Genomic DNA, 22,399 nt, shown 5'->3' with positions numbered 1-22,399 from the left:
CTCAAGGTTTTTTTCAGCTGGTAAATTCAAAAACAAACAAACCAACATCAGTGTTTCAAATAAGTTGCTTATTTAATTGCTGACTCGAAAGAAACAGGGCTAAATGTCTATGTACATGTGCATTTCTTTTGATGGTTGAAACTTCCCTATTAGGACTCCACTGTGAGAGCTGGCTGGTAATGGTATATTAAAGCAGACTGGGACTCTTTTACCACGCACGTATAAATTGTTATAGAAAAGATGGGCTATAGTATGCCAGTACTACTCAAGTGCTGTTTCTGTCACTTCCTATGCAATAACGAATCATTTTCTCCCTTCTCCTGATCCAATATTAATGCTTCAGAGCATAATTTGCAAAGCCAATATAATTTTGTGAAGAGATCTTTACAAATACGTCGCTGCTTGGAGCAACACTAGAATGTACGTGTTGGTCTCTTGAAAGGCCCAACTGTGGTAATGATATTTTTAAACCCTGAGTTTAGAATTCCCCTTTAGGAAGTCGTATCATGGGAGATTAAAACAAAACAAAGCAACAAGGACAAAAAAAGACTTGCCATTCCAACACAAAGGACTACAGATACAGTTTTAGAAGCTCTGGTGGTTTGTCATTTCAACCAGAACTTAGATACTGCAATGAAAATTGCCTTCTCAGGTTCACAGGGGTGGGGGTCACCAGTCTGAAAAGTACAAACTAAATTAACTAATTGATTTATCAATGCATTTAGTGAAAAATATATGAACATACTAAGATAAAATACAGTTTTCTGTTACCATTTCAGGACAATGAAACTTGTTGGTGCATGTGATTTATTCCTATGATGGAAAACTGTAACTCCGCTTTTTTAAGATACTGAAGAAAAAGTCCTGATTAAGAACATCCTGGAGCAAGCAGATATTCTCCTGTGTCTGTAATTGAACTTAATTCCATCGGAGTAACTTCCTGATAACATGCAGGATGTTTTAGTACAGAATACAGAATTAGTTCTAGGGGAAGATATCTCCAACCTACTTAGTGAATTAGAAGTGGAGACGTGTACCCTGGTTTGCCAGTACATCTTACAGTTCTTCCTAGGATGGTCGTATCTAATAGCAAAGAAATGTTTCTCCATCTGGGTTATTCACTATCTTTCCAAACTAAGTAAACTAAGTACTTCCTCGTAACTTACAACTTCCTCGTAAGGGGGTGTCGAAAGGCAGGAGACCTTTTCTCCATTAACACCAGCGACAGGACCCGCGGGAACGGGGTTAAGCTGAGGCAGGGGAAGTTTAGGCTTGACATCAGGAGGGGGTTCTTCACAGAGAGAGTGGTTGCACACTGGAACAGGCTCCCCAGGGAAGTGGTCACTGCACCGAGCCTGACTGAATTTAAGAAGAGATTGGACTGTGCGCTTAGTCACATGGTCTGAACTTTTGGGTAGACCTGTGCGGTGTCAAGAGTTGGACTTGATGATCCTTAAGGGTCCCTTCCAACTCAGGATATTCTATGATTCTATGATTCTATAAGTAAACTAAGTAAACGATAACAGTAAAGGGAATCTCCACAATTTTATTCTAGTTATTCTGGTGTTATAAAAAAAATATATACATGTATATGAATCAAGCAAAATACTCATATTTCACGTAATTAAAGTAATGCTTTCCCAGTGAGTTCCCCATGGGATACCTAAGTTACTAGCTTGGTAATTAATAACTTATTTCATTGAAGGAGAATTCCTTGCCAGCTTTCCTGTTGTTTGAAACACGTTGGCCTTCATGTCAAATCTTGGTTTGCTCTCAGTCTCCTACTTTATCCTTTGGCTCATTACAAAATGAGTAATGTACTCCATCCCATGATATCCTCTTCCCACATTAATGCTTTGGTCCAAAGACAAAAATATGCATGTTAAGTGGTCACAATTTTGATCAATTTAGATTGAGGAAATCGGATGAAGGAAAGAAAACAGCTCAAGTATTGTAGTAATTATAATCAGTAGAATAATAAGCTCATTAATCATTAAAGTGTAGTAATCATCTTTAATTTATATTTGTATTGGGCAGATGTTGACATCTGAAATAGTGGGGCAATTGTGTGCCTGAGACAAGCTTGTTTACTGCAACAGCTAAACTTTGCAGTTGTTTAAAAATTAAAAATCACACATGGATGAGAGAGGCAAATAACAAGTTTTAAAATGCACTTGATGATTTTTTGGTGAGTCTTGCTAAGTTTCATCCATGACTTTGGAGTGCTGTACATCAAAAGAGATCAGACTGGAGAACTGTGGCCATGGCAATGGAAAAACTGAAAAAATAAATGGATAAGAGCATCTCCAGTGAGAAAAACTTGTTCCAGTGGGGAAGGAGTTAAATACCTGCCTTTGATGAATTGACCTGCTGCTTTTATAAAGTCTCACTGTTTTCATGGTGCTCTTGGAGCTCTGGGCTTTCATACAACACTTTTGTTTAGTTGTACTAATTATTTCATTGAGTCTCATGTGCTTCTAGGCTGTTAATTAACTGGTGAGCCTTACCTCAATCCCCAGGAAGGTGACCCCTGCTAATCTCGGAAGCTATTTTGAGGCATTTCAAAGTCAAGAAGGAGACTGGAAGAAATCAGTATGGATTCACCAAGGGGAAGTTGTGCTTGGCCAACCCAATAATCATGCGATGAAACAACTGGCTTGGTAGATGAGGGGAGAGCAGTGGGTATTGTCTACCTGGACTTTGGTAAGGCTTTTAGCATCGTCCCTCATGAGGTCTTCACAGAGAAGCTCATGAAGTATGGGCTGCATGGGCAGTGAGATGGATCGAGAACTGACTGAACAGCCAGGCCCTGAGTATGGTAATCAGCAGCCTACAGACTAGTTGAAGGCCTGTAACTAGTGGTGTACCTCAGGGGTGCATACCAGGCCCAGTTCTGTTCAACACCTGCATTAATGATCTGGACAGGGTGCACCTTCAGCAAGTTTGCAGATGACACTGTGCCATCCAGAGGGACCTCAACAGGCTGGAGGAGCAGGCTGGCAGGAACCTCGTGAAGTTCAACAAGGAGAAGTGCAAGGTCCTACACCTGGGGAGAAACAACCCCAGGCACCAGCACATGCTGGGTGCTGCCCAGATGGAAATCAGCCTCACAGAAAAAGACCTGAGAGTCCTGGTGGACACCAGTTCCCCAGCATGAGCCAGCTGTGTGCCTGTGCCACAAAGGCTGATGGTTTCCCGGGCTGCATCAGGTAAAGCATTGCCAGGGGACTGAGGGAGGTGACCCTTCCACTCTATCAGTCCTGGTGAGGCCACACCTGAAGTACTGAGTTCAGTGAAGGGCCACAAAGATAACGAAGGAACTGGAGCACCTGTCCTGGGAGTAAAGGCTGAGAGAGCTGGGGCTGTTTAGCCTGGAGAAGAGAAAGCTCAGAATGGATGTAGATAATCTTCAGAGGTCCCTCCTGACCTCGGCCAGTCTGTGATTCTGTAAGCTCATCTGCGTGTAAAAATACCTGAAGGGAGTGTGCAAAGAGGATGGAGCCTGGCTAATTTCAGTGGTGCCCAGTGCTTGGACAAGAGGTAATGGACACAAACCGAAACATGGGAGGTGCCATCTGAGCACTGGGAAAGGGTTTTTGGTTGTTTGTTTTTTATTGTGTGTGTGACAGAGCACTGGCATAGGCTGCACAGAGAGGCAGTGAGGTCTCCTCCCTGGGCACCCTGCTCTGGGTGGCCCTGCTGGAGCAGGGGCTGGGCCAGGACCTCCTCAGGTCCCTGCACACCTCTACCATTCTGTGTTTCTGTGAAACCCTGTTAAAGATAAATAGTAGGAAGGAGAAAAGGTACTTCCTTGGCATAAGATCAGGTTAGATTGTGCACTGTACCGCAGCAGCTTAGAAACTTCAGCATTTATTACCCTTTTAAAGAGCATCATCAAATATTTCTATTCTTTACAGACTGGAAAAATACTGCTCCAAGTTGTTAAGTGTCATTCAGGCTACATTTGTGATGTGACAAAGTCTTTGGAACAACCATTAAAAGATTATTTGTATGCCTCACAAAAAAAAAAAATATATATATATATATGTATATACATATATATATATATATATATATATATTTTATGAGAAGTGGAGTGCTCTGTGTGAAATCCTAATTGTACCAGATTCCAGCTTCAACCCTTCCATGGGACCAGGTTACATTGTCAGTGTGAATTAATCACTGATGGGAAAATGTGCCTAATGCGAGGGTAGGGTATGAGAGGAAGGACACAAGGCAGTGTTTTGTAGTTCCTCAGATGAGATCAGACGGCACGAGGGTGTCAGGAGTTGGGCCAGTCCACAAGGGACAGCTTTGGGACTTCACCAGTGAGAAGGGCAGAAGGTGAAGCTCAGAAAAACGCCTTCCCTGCCAGCATGTGCAGGTAGGTCCCTGCCTCACCGACTTGTAGCCGGTTTGTAGGACACGGCTCACTTACTGACGGGTGGAAAAGCTATAATAGCTTTTGTCATAAAGTGAGATTTTTATATATATATTTGGTATACACTCTGAAAAACAGTAGTATTTTAAGAAGCTTTGAAAACCCGTAGGTCTGTGGAGGCTGACAGGAAGAGTCCCAGCAGACAAACACTTTATTTTATTAACATTTATTTGATGGCAGCGCGCCGGGGCGCGGTTCCTCCCGGTGCTGGCCGGGCTCGCCGTGAGCCCCAAGCCGCTCCTTTGTCCCGGAGGGCCCCGAGGCGAAGCCACCGGCCCGGGCAGGACCTCCCCTGCCCGCCGCGGCCGTGCCGGGGCGCCGCGGAGCTCCGTGACTCACGGCCGTGAGGGCTCCCGGGCAGGCTTTTTCGGGTCCCCGTTATTACCCGCTCACAACCGCTTATTAAAGCAGCGGCGGCGGCGGCCCCGCGGGGTTGTTCAACCCGAGGAGGCTCCAGCCAGCTCCGGGATATCAAACAGGGGCAGGCGGAGCCCTGCCCGGCTCTGTGGAGCCCATAGCGGGGCGGTGGAGCCCTCCCCGGGGCGGCGGCGCCCGCCCCCATGACGCGCCCGCCCGGCAGCAGCGGGGCAGGGAGGCAGAGGGAGGTAAAATGGCGGCGGCGGCCGCTGCCCGGGGGAACTGAGAGGCGCCGGGCGGCCACAGCCTCCCCGTCAGGCTCCGGGGAGCCGCCCGCGAGGGGCCGAGTCCCGCCGGCTGTGGGGTGAGCGGGGACAGGGGAAGGAGGAGGAGAGGAGGAGGAGGTCGGGGGGAAAGCAGCTGGGGAAAGGGGAGCCGCGGGGTGCAGGCATCGCCCCCCGGCCCGGTGCTGAGCCCCCGGGGGACTCCGAGCGGCCTCGGTGGGCATCGGGACGGGCCTCGCGTTCGTCTTTCTCCTTGGGGGGTTGTGGGGGGGACCGGGCTCTGTTGAGGGGGTGAGCGGGGCAGGGGGCTGCTGAGGGGTGAGGCAGCGGTGGGCAGATCCCCAAATTGTGGGGTTAACAGCCGACACCTTACCCCCCTCCCCCCCTCCAAGTAATAAAGGGATGGAAAGATGCAAGGAGTGGGGGTTTCTTTTGTTATTGTTTTTTGTTTGTTTTGTTTTAAGTCGGGTTTGAAGGCATAAATAACCCCCCCCCCCCCCCCCCCCACACACACACACACCTATTTGCTTGATGGTTACTCTTTGTTCTGCAACCGGTTATTTAAAACGACTCCCTTATGAAGAAACGTGAATCTAATCAAAATCATACATGTTTACTGCTTCTGGAACACGGCCATGTTCCTTTTGAAGTGTTGGTAGCAGACAGACCTCCATTTCTTCAAGTGGAAGTTAGGTTTTTGTTGCAGGAGGCTGGGTCTGAGGAAGCCTTCATCTCCTGAGGAGAAATATCCTTGTTTTGTAAGGCAGACTGAGATGATGTTTTGGGCTTTCTTGCTGCACTTGGTGTGTTTTGGATGAATTTTGACAGCTTGGTTTATATCGGTTGGTATAATTCCTTTTGACAAGCTCAGTATTGATGTGTGTTTCTCTTTACTTTCTTTATTTGAAGGATTTAAAACCTGAAGCAGTGTCTAGCAGGACTCTGTATTTTGTACAGCCATTGCGTTATTTTCTAAAATTCAGATGGGATTAGCAATACCTTCTTGTTCATTAACTGTATTCAAATTAGGTTTTAAAGGTAGAGTGATTTCTCTGACGAGATTTAAATCACCACTGTCAGATACTGCACGAAACCTCTTTTAGCTGACATTTTAATTAGGATAGACCATAGACGTGTCTCATAGTTGCTGTCTGGTGACAGTGATCTCTTTTTGTCCTAATACACCCAGTGATTCTCTGATTCTCCTACACCCTGGCATCTTTCTGGTCTTTTGGATGTAATCCCTAGTCTTGTTTCTCTCAAAAATAATAATAATAAATCCTGTCACTGCAATATTTGGAATTGACAGTTGCCTTGAGTGCATAAGATGGAAGAGATCGGATTTAATGTGTTGCTTATTTCCAGTTTCCCCCATCTTTTACTCTTTACTATAATAATGATTAGAGCCATAGGGGCCTCCTTTTGTGCAAACTTCACTTGGTTCTGTTTGTTACAGGTTTCAGAATAATCACATCCCTGTCTTTAGTTCTCTTTTTGGCTCTCAATGTTTTCTAACTTTACGTTTTGTTCTTCGACAACAAAGCAACAAAAAGTGTGGTAATGTATTAAAACATTCCTTGTTTGGCTAACGTGAGCGTAGCTGAGAGAGGTAGGGTAAATGTTCCCGGATAACAAGGAAAAGCTGAAAATCATCACGAGGTCATTAGTCAGACTGGAACTTCAGGCAGAGGAGAAGTGGGGTAGGTGTACATTACTTACGCAAACTTAAGATTTGTTGTTTCTTTCTTCCTCTGTGTACCAGAAGCGAGTTTTCAAAACTCGTTTAATCTGTTTTTGAAAATTTGGTATTTCAGCAAAATCACGCTTGTCTTAGTTCCTTCAGAAGGAGCAATTAAAAATACTTACCATTTCATGTGATACCTGACTTGTTACCTCTTCTAATGTTTATGAAATACATACATTAGGTATTGGAGGTGAGGTTAAAGCTAGGCAGTGCTCATATCAGCAAGGTTCCCTGCAGGGTGAGTACAGACCATGTTCCAGTTCTTGTCTTACATAGTTCTTTGCCACTGCAAAATACAAATTCTCATTAATTTTTCAAATTCATAATGATTTTTATACATACAATTCTTTTGTATTCCATTCTACTTTAAATTCTAATTTGGCAGAACGGCATTTCCAGCTCTCCAGGGTGAGATTCCCCATAATTCCAAGTCTGATGTCTGCACGCCAAGATTTCAGCAGCACTAATTATTTCTTTTACATTTACCTGAAAGATCTGTCACAGTACTGCATGTTGGGAAGGTAGCTTTAATATCTGGAACAAAAGGAGACATCTTAAAAAGAAGGTGACAATCTTTTTCCCATAAAGCGTGCATTTTATGTAAGTCACTATGATCCTATTGTAAACAAAGAGTCTCCTCGGTAATGTTAATGTTTGAATTTGGTGGTGAAAGCTCACAAAATAACCAAAAATTATGGGAGAGAGCTATGGAAAAGACTGTGGTATTTCAAAAGTTTAGTGTGTAGTAATAATCTTTTCTTTGTAGGTAGAAGCTGATACAAGGTACTGAGAGTATGTAAAAAATCTACAGGTTGGCATGATCAGGACCTCTCCCGTCAGTATCGTTGCAGTTGAGAGAGACTAAAGTTTAGTAAATCAGCAAATTTTTGCAGTCTTTCCAAAGCAGTGATAACATCTGCTTCAGCCCAGGATGGGAGAGCCAGTCAATGAAGCACAAAAACAGGTTAATCCTTGTGCAAATGTTACCTTCACCTGAGCATTTGGGTGTTTAGTATGTCTTTTCCTTGCTCCTGGTGTGTTCTTAGTTGTGTAAAGTACCAGGCTTTGCTGCCCAAGCATGTTTTTTTTTGAAATTTCTGGGCTTAGAAGTTAGGATGAAGAGGAGATTCATCAGCTGGGAACTGGTTTGGTTCTGCGTGGGTGGGGGGGAAATAAACAGAATTAATCCTGATAGGAAAGAGGGTCAACTTCCAAATAGATTTCTTGGTTTTAACTGATGGAAGCACGGGTATGGGTTGTAGAAAATACTTTAGCTGCGTCAAAAGAACAAAGTAAATAGTTTTAATAGAACAATTTATCACTGTATGTACTGGATGCTCTCAGGCAGTATTGTTTTTGCACTAGAATTACCAAGTTTGACAGGTTCTCATTTGGTAAAGGGAAGTGCTTTGAGGTGTGGAGTGGTGGTGGTAGTGTGTTTTTTATTTTGCAATGGGTAGGAAGGCACGCATGCTTTTTCCATTTGAGGGGTCAGAATAAAGTTAACTTTTCTATCTAGGGACATATCAGAGTCTTGATTCAGAGCATTTTCAATAAATTAAAAGAAACCTTCAGCATGGGAGGAAATCACATCATAATGTCTAGCACCCCTGCAGACTTTGAGCACTGCGCGTAATTTTCATAACAGTAACAACAAACTTATTTAATAATAGGGTGGACAGTGATTGTGCTCAGCTGATCTTGAGTTGGTGTGAAATACCACAAACAAACTTCAGAGTAAGTTCAGGCACGTTTATTGTTGAAGAAAAACAAATAAATGTGAAACATCCAAATATCTTAACGCTAACCTCTTCTATATGTGTGTGTGTTTGTGGCTTTCTTATGTTTTTTTGTTTAGTTTGCTTTAAGGATGAGAATACTAACCCATATATTCAGCTGATGAAGCCAGGTTGTGTTTCTTAAATGGAAGTCGATGTTGCTGACTTGCTAAAGAGCCCTTTCCTAAGGCCTTACGCTGATCTTGAACTTTTGGACGCTCTGAAAAGCTTGCATGAAAAGTGTCAAGTGAAAACATGAGGATGTGGAACTCAGGGTTTTAATTTTTCTTTTTTTTTTCTTTTTTTTTTTTTTCTGTTCTTGTCTTTAGAAAGTAGACCATTATTAACAACAGTGATTATTGTGACAGTGAAACGTAAGTGATGAAGACTATCAGTATCATCCTTGGAGCTGGGTCACCCCAAAAAGACTTTGACTATTTAAAAATCACATTAACAGGGCGTTTGCAAATGCAGCTCTGGATGAGCTGAGGTGCCTTGCTGTCAGTCAAAGGCTGAAAAGTTGCACCTAAGGATTCAGACCTAAATTAGGGCAGAAGCTGTGCAGTTTTGATAACCAAGAAATCAAGCAATGATTTCTGGAGCCATGTGCTTATCTACGGTGCCTTTGGCTCTTTGAAACCTGGCAGTAAGGAACATAAAGGAGAGGACTTGGCTTTGAGGAGGAAGGGCTGCTGAATGCCCTTTTCCTTTGCTAATAAATCTTAAGCTGGTGTGAAAACATCTGATGGCAACTGTATGGTAAAAGATATTTGGTGAGAGATTGTAATCATGTTTTGCTGATGTTTTTAAGCATATTTTTCGTTTACTATTTGGTGGGGAAGGTAGCATGAGAGCCAAGGCACGGCTACGGGAGGGAAACTGGGATGCTGCACAGGGAAATTGGCAAGTGTCTGTGCCAGCCCTGCAGCTAGTGGCAAGTTGCACTTTGTGATTTTCCATCAGAATATGTTTTAAAAAATGAAAAGACAAAGATGGAAGACATCCAGGTGCCCCAATGTGAACATCAAGTGTAGTTTTGGACACGCAAGAAACTCTGGGACATCTGGGCAGGGCTGGAGGCGTGCAGCAGGTCACGAGGAGGCACGCTCCTCTGGAATGGCAGCCGGGTGCCAGGCAAGATGCTGACTTTTCTGCTATTTTGGTATCTAAAATGACAGTCAGTGCCCATGTGTGGGCACTGAATCACTCCGATCGCTCCAGTTCTTTTCAGCCAGGCACTTCTGTTGTGGTTTGTTGTGTTTTTTGTTTTGTTTCTCTTTAAGTTAGCAGCCTCTGTTAGCACTTGCTCCTCCTACCAAAACAAGCACACAAAAAAAACAAACCCAAAGCAATTACATGATGCCACTGTTTACTGTTTATCCCCCTTTGTGTGCTGGTACTGAACTGTTTGATAACAGGGCATAGTGGGTTTTTAGTTTACCCCTCTTAGGCTGTTTGTGCAGGGCCTCTTAAAATTGTTGCTGGGCTTTGTGTGCCAGATCTGGACTTCTTTGGAACAGATTTTAGGTTTAGGTTTAAAATACTGTCTGAACCATACAATTTGGTTGTGCTTTTTTTTTTTTTTTTTTTAATTGCAGCCTGGGTTATAAACCCAAGTTTAACGGTGTGATTCACAGGCTCTCCTTTCCCTGTCTCCTCCCTCTGATGCTCCCTGCTTACATCCCTACAATTCAGGCAGTTCAGCGCTTCCTCTGGCACTGAACCTTTGTGTATCCCTCCAGTCCTTCTGCACGCACCCAGAGCTGCTGTCATTTTAACTGAGCCCGTTGGCAGCTTTGCTGACATTTTTCTGAGCCAGGCATTTCTGTGTCAAAGTCCTCTGGCGGCTGCGGGTGAGCTCAGGTTGTGTCTAATATGTCCCGACAGCGGTGTGTGTTTGTCTATTATAACTCCACTGCTGCAGGAGGAGGGATGGCGTAGTAGGGTTACAGTCTAAGCAATTTAAGCTGGAGTGAATTACTGAATTCAGAGTTAGAGATTTATACCAACTTCTCTGCTCTAAACTTAGGGAAATTCCTGCTAGCTGCTTCTTGTCTGATTTTTTTTTTATGTGAAAATAGAAGGTAGAGAATTTGCCTGGGAAAGCCACGGGGTTTTGGCTTCTGCCTGGTGGAGAATAGCTTAACCAGTAGGCTTCAGCTAACACCACCCTTCAGTTTTAATTCTATTCTTACAGCGCTATTATGCAAGAAAAAGCCACAGAGTGAAAACATGTCATCTGTGGGTGAGGAGAAAGGTGGGGGGTCCATGGAGTCCTGGGTTTAGCCAAAAAATGTGTTCTGTACCCAGGGAAACTTAACTGAGATACAAAATGAATAAAATCAGCTTCTGGAGCTCTGGGTGTCCACGTGGTGCAGTGATGCTGCTGGTTCTTCCAACTTCCTAGCTCACAGCTTCATAAGAAGTCTTGTTCTGTCTCAACCAAGAGCAATCTCCCGTGTCTTACCTATTAAAGGTCAAAAGAAGCATTCAAGCAGTCAACAGAAGCCACGCTGAGTTTGAGCAGTAAGCTAACAACGTGCCATCACATGCAGGCATGGCTGGATAAAGGAGATGATAACTCGTGTAATAAATGGTGTTCCTCAAAGTTCTCCATGGCTGTAATTTAGATATTTGCACAGCGTTTCAGCGTGTTGAATGGTCTCGATGCTCTGCTTATCTACTTGAAGGATAAGGGTTGTGTTGTAAACAACTAGTGTAAACACCTTGTACACATCTCTGGGGCATGCAGGTATTCCCCTAAAATTGTACGTGCAGAACAAAATACACAAATGAAAGGCTACTGTGCAATCCACTCAAAATAGCTTTAAAATAAAATACTTTTCCTAACTAATAACACAATTCACTTGAAATGTAGTCTAGGTTTAATGTCCAGTGTTTTGTTGGGGAGAACGGTGGGGATTTGCACCCAGCTGCTGGCATATTGGCACGTAAAATTTATTGTTTCTAATATTAAAATTAACTCTCATAGGGGCTTGATGCTTTACTTATGTTTTTTTTCTTCTTTTCTGGAATACAGGTAAGCTTTGTTATAGAAGTGTCTCAAATACTGTGCGAAGATGGCAAGCCTGATGAGTCAGAGTCTGTTGACCTACGTAGAAGAAGGAAATGTTCCTGCTCTGAAAGCCCTGCTCGAGAAGTGCAGGGATGTAGATGAGAGAAATGAGGTAAGATGGCTTTTGTGGAGGTCAGTTTCATATTTTTGCTTTTTAGTTGTGGAAAGAATAATCAGAGAGATTGCACTAGTCATTTAATATACGCATCTCAGTTTTATTTTCTGCTGTTTGCTTACCTTTGCACAGACTGAGCACACAATATTCAGTGCAAGCACTCTCATATCCTTCATTCTAATTGTTTTTTTGAGTGTTCTTCTGAGCTGGAAGGTAGGGATCCACCCTTTCTTTGAGAATTGCTTCTTAGTTCACAGATCCAGTTGTGTGTGCTTTTTTTTCCCCCTGTCCATCTTGGATCAAACCTGGGATAATAACAATTCTACCCCTAAATCCTGGTTTCCAGGCAAGAAAACCTTTGTTATACAATCCAAATAGGAGCATATTTTCGAATGTAATCTGAGCAGATGCCCATCTGGATGAAAAGATACCAGTTTAGAAGGGAAGTCTAGGTGTAAGCAGGAGGATGAAATGACTACCTGGATTACCCAGGAAGCTCTGATAGACAGTAAGAAGTTGAAATGTGGATTATTTTGAATCCTGGGATGGTGTGATAACTGTTAGTTGTTGCTTTGCCATGTCATTTAGTCTTATTTGAGTGTATCACCATTAACAACTTAATTTCATTATACTCCATTAAGGCTTCCAAGGAGTTTTTTAGGAGGTTTGGTTCACATAAATGTTTGTTGCCAGTGACTGTTTCCATTGTTTTGTGTGATGATTACAGTTCAGGTTATCTTGTTGTGCTATTATGTCTTTTGTGTGAGTTTTAAAAATAAGTTTGGATGATACAACTAACATGTTTTCATCTTCTGTAGTAGATTTTCTATTTTGTTAGCCTTGGGACTTCACTTTTGTTTAGATAAACAACTTGTATCATCAATGTTTATTTCAGTTCTGATTTCCTAAATGGTTTTGTGGTACTGGAACCCTTCTGACTTAGGTAGCATCTTCAGAGAATCAAAGATTCGTAGAAAAACCTGGGGTAGAAGGGACCTCTGGAGGTCATTGGATTCAGCCTCCTAATTGTAGGGCTAACTGCATGGTTAGATCATGGTGCTCAGGGATTTAGCAAAGCAGAATTTGGAAATCTTCAAGGGTGGAGATCCTGCAGCCCCTCAGGACAATGCTGCAGTGCTTGGTTAACCAGTCTTTGTTTAATAATGTTTTCCATGTGTGTTATTAGGGTATCCTTTGCTGCATCTTGTGACTGTTGCTTCTTTTTTCTTTTCTTCTTTCTCAAATCTCTGCATTTGCTTTTGTTGAGCTGCAGGAGGGCTGACAGCCTGTGTTTCCAGCTTATTGGGAATGGCATTCTGGCCCGCTGGAGTATGGACTATATAGGGTAGTTCATGGGGCTGTCTGTGAGCTTGCTGAGGGCATGTCCTGTTTCCTGGCTTGATGAAGATGCTGTGATGTTAGCCCCACGTGAAACAGTCTCAGCCAGATAGCCATAGTCTGGCATTCCAGGCAGTTTTTTCCTTGCCTTGTAGTGTATGGAAGGCTGGCTTTCCAATCCCTTTTTTTAAACATGCGTAAGATGGAAAGAATATTTTTGGGGTGGAAATTTTCAAATGGGATGTATTAGTCAAAACCAAACTACCCTATAAATGTGAAAACACCATATAGAATTCAGCCTTTATATAGTTACTAGCTCTGATTTCATTCAAGACAGTTCTCATTCATTGTCAGCTTGTTCGTTCATGCTGTGTGTGTGCATGTGCTGAAGTATTTGAGATGGGAAAACTCTAAAATTTCAGAGTATACACAGTGTGCCAGGTGGCGAGGTTTATGTATAACTGAGAAGGAAAATGACCTCTTCCCTCTGATGGTAATTTTTGCCAGCAGCATGGCCGAAATCAGACCAGATAGTTAGTCTGTGTTGGCTTTATCAACAGTGCCACTGCCTTTATCTTCTCTTCTAATTTCTTCCCCTAGTGATGGCACTAAATACACTCCTGGGTTTCAGTAAATGCCTTTTTTTCTTTTTTTACAGACATCACTTCCACGATACGTGTTTTTTCAGGGGACACTCCTTGTATGTATCGATAATAGGGCTTTTCTGTAAAGGGTAGCTCTTAATTGGAATTCAATTGCGTTTAAGTGCAATTCTTTTTTTTTAGTTTTAGACTTGCCAAGACCACTTTTTCTTGGATACAAACAAAATAGCAAAGCAGGAATGCCAGCCTCAGGGGAACACGTCTAAAGAGATAGCTGGTGAGCCAAGGCTTGCTAAGTGCCAGGACCTCCCAGGCTGCAATGACTGGGTTGATGGTGGGATTACCCACGTGGTCACCAGCCTTTAGTGTCTTGCCTGTATTTTCAAGAAGAACTGGGATGTTCCAGTCACTTTGTGCACGGTTTTGTTGGATTGGTGTCAGCCATTTCAGTTAAGCACAGCAAGTCTCAGTCTCCCTTTTCCTGTGTGCTTTTCGTGTCCTGAACCAGATACCTTGGTTACTTAACAGCTGATGGTAGATGCTTGTCCTGTGTGACGCACTTTAATCCTGGCAGTCTGCAGTTTTCTTTAAGGTGCCTTTTCTTCTACTCTTTTAGTCTTGATACTGAAGTGCTTTCTGAGCCTTCAACACTGACTGGAAGCTAATCTGATTTTTTTTTTTGAGCATTTACACTTTATTTTTTTGATAACCAGACTTAAATACCACTGCCTGTTAATACTAAATAGGTTTTGGAACCTAAGTTATCCTTCTGAATGTATATAGCAACATAAACTTCTATAAAAGTTTACTTTTTCCCTTTAAACAATTTCATTGCTGGCCACTAGGTTATCTTGTGAATAATGCTGATGGTTAGCCGTGTCATGGGGAAGATTCTGTGAAAACCAATTAAAAATAGCTGATGGCCCAGAATGCTTTTTTAATTCTTCCAATGCAGTTTAGTGAACTTTGTTCTGGTTCTGCTTTGATGTTTTTTATTCTTTTCAGGGAAGCTGCTGATAAATAACTCCCAAAGCATAGCATTTGCATTATTTATCAAATGCTTTTAGTAGACTAGATAACGTGGAGTTTTTTTTATATGGTATAGACAAAAGACAAAGGGGAGGTCAGCAAAAACTATCCATTTATTGAACGTGTTAAGATTAACAGTTTTAGTGTAGAATTCAGTAAAGTGTAGCTTTCATCATGCAGAACAATTGTATCTGAAGGTTTTCTGTTTGTGGATAACTCTGAAGAGAAGTTCTCTGATGCAGAATAGGATGATGGAGGGTGATGGATTATAACTGGCTTTTGAAAGAACCTTCAAGGCCGGTAAACCAGCTTTTGTATCTTTCATCTTCCCTGAGATGAGGCTGCTTGTGAAGAACCTGTGTTGTACAAGCATTGAATGGTTTTTGTATTTGGTATACTACCAAAAAATATCTTTTTGATATGTAATTTGACTATTTTTTCCTAGACTTCAGCAAGAAATCTCATTGTTACTCTGAATCAGTGTGGATGTTTTTAATGGCCATTCTGATTCCTATGCTGGTCTTACTTGCTTGTTTGTTTTTAAATAATGGGTTTGAATTACTTCAAGATATCAAAATGTAACGGGTAGTGTTAGAGACACTGAAAATATTTTTAACCCTGATATTTTTTTGATAGCCAGTTTTAAAGTCTGAAACGTGTGGGTGGTTTTTGATCTGTTATGGGACAGGATGATTTTAATTGCAAGTTTACTATTTAGTTTGTAAAAACAATCCTTTTCACCACTTCTCATTGACAATTAAAACCTGGAAACTGAACTTAACGTTCCTCTATAGTTTTTGTTAATTTATTTTGAGAGTATGTGCACAACTTGCATAATTTCCTAATGAACTCCTTTTGCCTGACACTTCAATTTCAGAATGGCCAGACTCCCCTCATGTTGGCTGCTGAGCAAGGCAATTTAGAAATTGTCCAGGAGCTTCTCAAGAAGGGGGCTAACTGCAACTTGGAAGATGCGGTACGTATTAGCACTTTGTTGAAGTACCTAACATCAGAGGAAGAATAAATTTCAAGTCAAGGAAAGTAAGGGTGTTTAGATGGGCATTGAGGGGATAGGGAAGAGGAAATGTTGGAAGATGATGACATATAAGAGAAATTTAATCCAGTAATCCAGAATCACCTGTTTCTGTCTTCCTCAGATTAGATTTCTTGTAATGAAAAGGAATGTCTAAGATTCTTGCAATATCGGAGAGTCTCTGCTGAATGCTGCTGCTATTTTTTTTGTGGGAAATTATTACTAGGAAGGAGTTGTGATGGTATGAGCAATCCTTGAGATAAAAGGATAGGTGGAATAGAGAAAAACTGCATCAACAAGGAGGCCCAAATGATTTTGCTCCTGGCAGTGGTAATGTGGTATTTTGGGGTTGTTTTTGTTTGGTTTTGGTGTTCCTCAGTAAATATTGAGGGAGAATGTGGGTTAAAGGATTATTTCAGGTGAAAACGAGAACAGAGACAACTAGAGAAGGGTGTCAAATTTATGAATCATGTTTCTGCCCTCAAAGAGGATGACTATAGGTGAAAGTTGTCCAGAAAGGGTGAAGAGGACAGAAGTGTTGAACAGTTTTGAAAGGTGTATACGTTTCCATGAAGAGCGATAAACAGACAAAGAATGTTGTTTGTTTTGAAACCAGGTAATTTATTTCTCCTGCATGTAGTTTAATTGCAGCAGCGTAGATATCCAGGAAAGATCTGGTATAAACCTGTCATTTAAAAACAAAGAAGTGACAGTGAGTGCCAAGCATTTTTTGGACACTTTCTCATCTTCTGTAAATGTTCCAGATTAGAAAGAGCAATTACCATATAAACTGTTGCTGCATTTATATACACACAGCTCATGAAAAAAGCAGTCCACAACTGCACATGGTTTGAGCAGTGTATGGAAGGTGAGTGCAAAAATGCAAGAACAAATTTATCCCAGGCTTCTGGACCTGTAGCAATGGAAATAAGTCTGATCCTCCTGAAATGATGATAGGTTCAAGAAGAAGGGCTCTGACCCAAGCTCCTCTGTGTCTTAGCCCCTTCAGTGCTGTCACCTATTGTATGTGGAGACAGACCACCTCCATTTTCTGGTCTTAGTCACTGTCTAGTCCCACTCAGCTGTTCTGAATGTCTTGATATTATAATCTAATTATTTGTAGGTGTTGCTTCCTCTGTTAAAAAAAAAAAATAAAAAATTAACTGATGATCAGAGAGTGGTGGTTACTGTGGAGGAGAAGAGATATTTTGCAGTGGCTGCTGGTCTGTATTTTCAGGTGTAAACTGTCAGGTTGCCTATGAGCTTTATTTATTAATTTATTTTTAAAGGATTATACTTGAAAAGTCATGGATTTCCTATTGTGCAAGTTTACACTTGAAAAACAATGTGATGTACTGAAATATTGAATGTCACTTAAATCTCTTCATTTTTTAGGATAACTGGACAGCTCTTATTTCAGCAGCTAAAGAAGGACATGCAGCTATTGTAGCAGAACTACTCAATTATAATGTCAATTTGGAGCATCGGGATCTGGTATGTGTTGTCTTAGTGTAAAAATAAGTCTCTGTATTTTTAGTGAGGAGAACAATTCAGTGAGTTAGCAACTTTCAGTTCTGTAAAAACAGATCACTTTTTTTTAATGCTATTCTCCAGTTGACTATTCAGTACCATTGAAATGGGAAAATACATCGTTAAATACTGTTTTCACAGTTGTGAAATAGTTGCTTCAGTGTTGAAGTCTGTTTTCTCCTCTCTTAATTTGCTTTGGGAGGAAGCTGAACTGAAGAATAGTGGTTGTTTTCTTGTGTGCGTGTCTTTTTGTTTTTGCTTTTTCAGTATTTTCATAAAACACATTACTCTTTCCCAAAAGATAGCTCTTTGTATTTACTTTTTCTCTGTACAGCTGTGAATTGTATTCAAGAGTGGACGCTATAGTCCAGTCCGCTTAAAGAATTATAGAGATTGCTTATGTGTCTAATGAAGGTTAGATGCCTCTGAAGAGCTGCAGATTTCTCTTTTGATTGAAGAGTGAGTTGGATACCTCCAAGAACTCATTTAATTCTGCCTAAATAGTAAGCCACTGGGAGACTTCAGAGTGGGACTTCAATTAAAGGAAGCATTTGAAGTCTGTGGCGTGTTGTGATGTCAAAGTTTTTCATAGCAGTGTAGCGTTGGTCATGTCTGCATGGCAAGGAGAAAGTTTCTAGGCCTTTGTCAGCCTGAGAGGGATCTTTAACCCTCAAAGATCTATTGAAAAGATCTATTGTGGAGAAATAAAACTGTGCTTACAGTTCAGAGGCATACTGGTTTTTTAAAATTAGTTTTGGTTATCTGATCAGTCAGGTGCCATAGAATGTAAAACTTTTGTTTCCTTGCTTAAAAACTTAAATGAATGCACCATTAAAATTTGAAGTTAATTGCTCTCACTACTCCCTTGAGAGGACATAAGACCTCTTTCATAAAGAAGGAAGTCATTACATAGCTACTTCATGAAGGACACGTAGGTGTCTGTTAGACAAATCAAAAAGAAATCCATCAAAATTAATTGACTTGGATTCTAGCTTTTTGTTTTAAGATAATGCTTTCTTTTAGGTTTGTCTAGTTACTGGATTTTTATGCGCTTGAAATTGTGCATTTACGGGGAAGACTCAGGAACATTTAGGATAAGATATTCTTCCAGGCGTTGCATATAGCAGGAAATCAGTACTTCCACATGTGGATTTATTAGGATTATAAGACTGTGTAGTTGGTCTTTGTTACATTTTGGACTTGCAAAACAGTCTTGAGACAACGCCAAATTAAGGAAAAGTCAATAATTAGGTTTCTAAAGAGTATTTTCCAGTTACGTTGTTTGTTTGAATTGTGCTTACCAGGGAGGATGGACAGCACTGATGTGGGCATCCTATAAAGGCCGTACTGAAGTAGCAAAGCTCCTACTTGAAAAAGGAGCAAATCCAAACATCACAGGAATGGTAAGTGTTTTTTCTGGAAAAACAAACAAAACCCATGCCCTCTCTTCCCTCTCCTGACAAAATGTTTAAAATCATGAATCCTATGCTATGTTGACTAAACTTGTAGCATTTTTGGCAATACAGTACTGATCATTGTGTTTGATTCATGCAAGTGGTTGCTTTAATTCTTTGATAGCCAGTGTTTTTTAATGAGAATAATTGAACGCATACCTCTTAGTCAGATTCAAATCAGCAAGAGAGGGTATAAGTACTGTATGTAGTGCTATGTCTGTAGCAATTGTCATTTTTCTGCATGTGTGAGTTTATGGAGTACATAATGTATGTAGTTTAGAAACAATAATTTGTTTTAATTGTTTCATAAGTCATCAAATGGGCTAGATCATATGACTGTACCATGCTAAGATTTTGAGATTTTTTTTAATTTTACAAGCCTTTCTGTAAAAATACATGCATTGTGACACTTGAACAGAAGTGACAGGATTAGCAATTTGGTGTCAGAGGCAACAGTGAACAACAAAAACCAGTAGTGACTTACCTTACCTATTGCAGATTAAATTCGCTTTGCATGTGGAAGTTCTGTGTGCATGATACAATTGGTCTGCAGCCTTGATTACTAAGGGATAATGTGTACCTGTTGTGTTTCTCACTTAAATTACAAATGTATATTAAGTTAAGGGTATGAATTTTTACTCCTTGTTTAAGGAGTCATACAATTGTTTCAAAGCAGCAGACCTTTTTGTAGCCATTATCTACCCAAAGTACTAGGCAACAGTTACTGATACATGCCTAGTTTTAATTTTATTATTTCCTTCTGTGGGTTTATCATCTCTTGGAACATTTTTATCAATATTGGTCTTGAAAAAATAATTATGGCTTTTATTTCATGTTTTTTTTTCTTCTAAGCAATACAGTGTCTATCCAATTATTTGGGCGGCAGGACGAGGCCACTCAGATATAGTACATCTTTTACTTCAATATGGAGCTAAAGTGAACTGCTCTGATAAAGTAAGTTATGTTTATGTAATACTTAATTTCTTTAATGCTTAGTACAGTTACTGTAACAATGAGTTCTGTTATTAAGCATGTCATATCCTAAAATGATTTTTAGTTGAAATTAAAATATATCAAGTAGTTCCTGACTGAAAAACACCTGCTGTTATATCTTACTCATGAGATGAGAATTAGTGTATTAGATTGAGTCATTATACTTGCAAGAGGTTTTTCCTTAGTGTGGTTAAGATGTCTGTGAACATTTACTTCAGTGGACCATACTTCTGTTTTCTAAGCTGTTGAAAGCCTTGCTACATTAGGTTGCGTAGACAAGTAATTCTTACACCTAGAATCTACAAAGGGAAAAAAAAAAAAAAAAAAGGTTTTCAGGTGCATATGGTAACTTTTAAGACCAAATTTTATCTTTGTAGTAGTAACGCATTAAGGTATAGGACAAATGCTAAATTGTAGAAGACACTAAATAAAGAGGCAGTTATGGAAAAATGTTAATAATGTTTTTGCAGTATGGAACCACCCCACTGGTTTGGGCAGCTAGGAAAGGTCATCTGGAGTGTGTGAAATACTTGCTGCAAATGGGAGCTGATGTTGATCAAGAAGGAGCTGTAAGTAACTGCTCATTTTCCAGTGATAAGATGTGGGTACATACATCTCTGTGTCTTGTTTTAATTTTGTAATATAAATAGCAAAAAAATAAATAAATACATGAAACAAGATGAAATGTTGTCGTTGGAATATGTTAGTTTCCAGCTAATTGCAAGCCACAAAGAAACACAAGGCATCTTTTGAAAGTAATGGTGGCTGTTGCACCTTTCAGCTGCATATTTTTCTTATTTTTAAATAAAAAAGCTTTTTTTATTATTTATGTAGATAGCTTAAAATACTGATTCAAAACAAAATATAAGTAATTTCAAGTGGAAAATTATGTAGGACAACTTTTGATATTCATCTGACTATTTCTGAAATTCTTTGAAGAAAACGTTTTTGAACAGTATTGACACGTGGGTGCCCTGATAATATGAAGTTCTTATACGGCAGAAAAGTGACTGTACAGTTTACATGACATTCAGGAATTAAAATAAATAGATTAGAGCTTTCCTGTTTGCATTTAGAATATTTTGTTGTGGTATTAGTGTCTTTTATTTTAATAGAAAGCATAGCATGTGTACTTTAAAAGATAAATCTGAAATAACACTTAGATAGTTAAAAATGTAACAACATTGGGTGTTCTTTTGTTATTTAAACTGCTGATATACTGATGGTTTCTGTACTAACTGTACAACAAAATTGTTTTTTTTCTGTTTAAAGAATTCTATGACTGCACTTATTGTAGCAGTGAAAGGTGGCTATACTGACTCAGTAAAAGAAATACTGAAAAGGAACCCAAATGTAAACTTAACAGATAAAGATGGAAATACAGCTTTGATGATTGCATCAAAGGAGGGGCATACTGAAATTGTGCAGGATCTTCTTGATGCTGGAACTTACGTGAACATTCCAGATAGGGTGAGCACATTTTCTTATTTTATTATTGTGGCTTTCGTATGTTTATAATAAATACTAGTATATGCAGGTTTGCAGATACATTTCTAACTTTTCTGCCACCTAGGGGCAGAAAACAACATTACACAACCAAAACAGCAAACAACTGCAATTGTTTCAAGTGGCAAATACTGTCATGAGAACCTGAAAGAGAAAATCACTTTCTTCTCTTTTAAGAGTTCTTTTAAACTCTTTTTCTTTGAGTGTCTTGAATTGAAATGCCATGTGGAAATTTACAATATTGTTTTAATTTACAATATTGTGTTTGTAACATAAGACTCATACTGAATTGACTTGCAGCTTTGGGGCGTTTTTTGGTGTATTAATACATGTGGTAGTGCTGTTAAAATTGTAAATTAGTGGATGTCATAACAAATGATGTTTCGTTCAGTGTCTACTTTCATCTTTTACCATTAAACTTACTACGAAACCTGCACGTAGAAAGGGAGAATTCAGCTCTGATTCAGATTAAGACACGTAACAGGAGCTGTTAAAGGTGCACTGTGTACCTCTGAGTGACCAGAGCATGAATCATTAGCTAGCCATGCAGTGCTTTATTCAGTTGCTTGTGCAGAGGTACCTTAAACTGCCTGCCTTGATGTTCATTTTTATCTGAAGTGGCAGGGGCAGGCTGCGCACTTCAGCCTAGGTTGTAAAAGGAGCTTAGACAGCTAAGCTTATGTGCGTCTGTTAAGATCAGTATATTTCAGGGCAGTTACAGGGTGGTTTAGAAGTGTTCCAATCCTAAGTCCAGTCCTAAACTGAATTCCTTGGGAGTTGTAGAGACGTGAGGAAGACCTTCTAATGTTTACTGTGTAATTTTAAAAGGATTTGTGGATGCGTTTTCCCATATTTCACATTGGCTTTGTGCATTTCTTAGATGGTTTCATTCCAAGCTGCAGTGTTGCATGTGACAAAAACTTTTTTCTTTCTAATGACATAGTGTATGTAAACAGGATAGCAGTATAATCTACGTACACAATGCTCTTTAAGATGGGGATCTATCTTTGGTGTTTGTTCTGCCTATTGATTTATATTTCTCCCTTTGGCAGCATGGGGAGAGGAAAGTCCAGGAGTCCAGAATCATTTCTTATATATACTTTTTTTTTTTTCTTTTTG

General features: G+C 40.3%; 1 protein-coding gene across 7 annotated transcripts in view; it reads left to right on the top strand.

The window, feature by feature from the left end:
* The first annotated feature begins 4,265 nt into the window (after nucleotides 1-4,265).
* The window catches only part of KIDINS220 (kinase D interacting substrate 220), a 72,228-nt gene continuing 54,094 nt past the window's right edge, over nucleotides 4,266-22,399 (top strand). For 4 of the 7 annotated variants that reach the window (XM_038176170.2, XM_038176169.2, XM_038176168.2 and 1 more), the window contains exons 1-8: nucleotides 5,024-5,162; nucleotides 11,645-11,792; nucleotides 15,642-15,740; nucleotides 17,193-17,291; nucleotides 18,632-18,730; nucleotides 19,634-19,735; nucleotides 20,245-20,343; nucleotides 21,047-21,244. In XM_038176170.2, the coding sequence (XP_038032098.2) occupies nucleotides 11,685-11,792; nucleotides 15,642-15,740; nucleotides 17,193-17,291; nucleotides 18,632-18,730; nucleotides 19,634-19,735; nucleotides 20,245-20,343; nucleotides 21,047-21,244 (804 nt within the window). In that variant the 5' untranslated portion in view covers nucleotides 5,024-5,162; nucleotides 11,645-11,684. Of the gene's footprint in view, nucleotides 4,385-5,023; nucleotides 5,163-8,499; nucleotides 8,564-11,644; nucleotides 11,793-15,641; nucleotides 15,741-17,192; nucleotides 17,292-18,631; nucleotides 18,731-19,633; nucleotides 19,736-20,244; nucleotides 20,344-21,046; nucleotides 21,245-22,399 lie in introns of those variants that run through there. The other 3 variants (XM_027455205.3, XM_072036421.1, XM_038176167.2) reach the window with 3 other exon arrangements.

Source organism: Anas platyrhynchos, chromosome 3 (genome assembly GCF_047663525.1).
Source record: "Anas platyrhynchos isolate ZD024472 breed Pekin duck chromosome 3, IASCAAS_PekinDuck_T2T, whole genome shotgun sequence".
Classification (NCBI taxonomy): Eukaryota; Metazoa; Chordata; class Aves; order Anseriformes; family Anatidae; genus Anas; species Anas platyrhynchos.
Note: the sequence above shows the minus strand (reverse complement) of the source record. Positions and strands in the feature narration are given on the sequence as shown.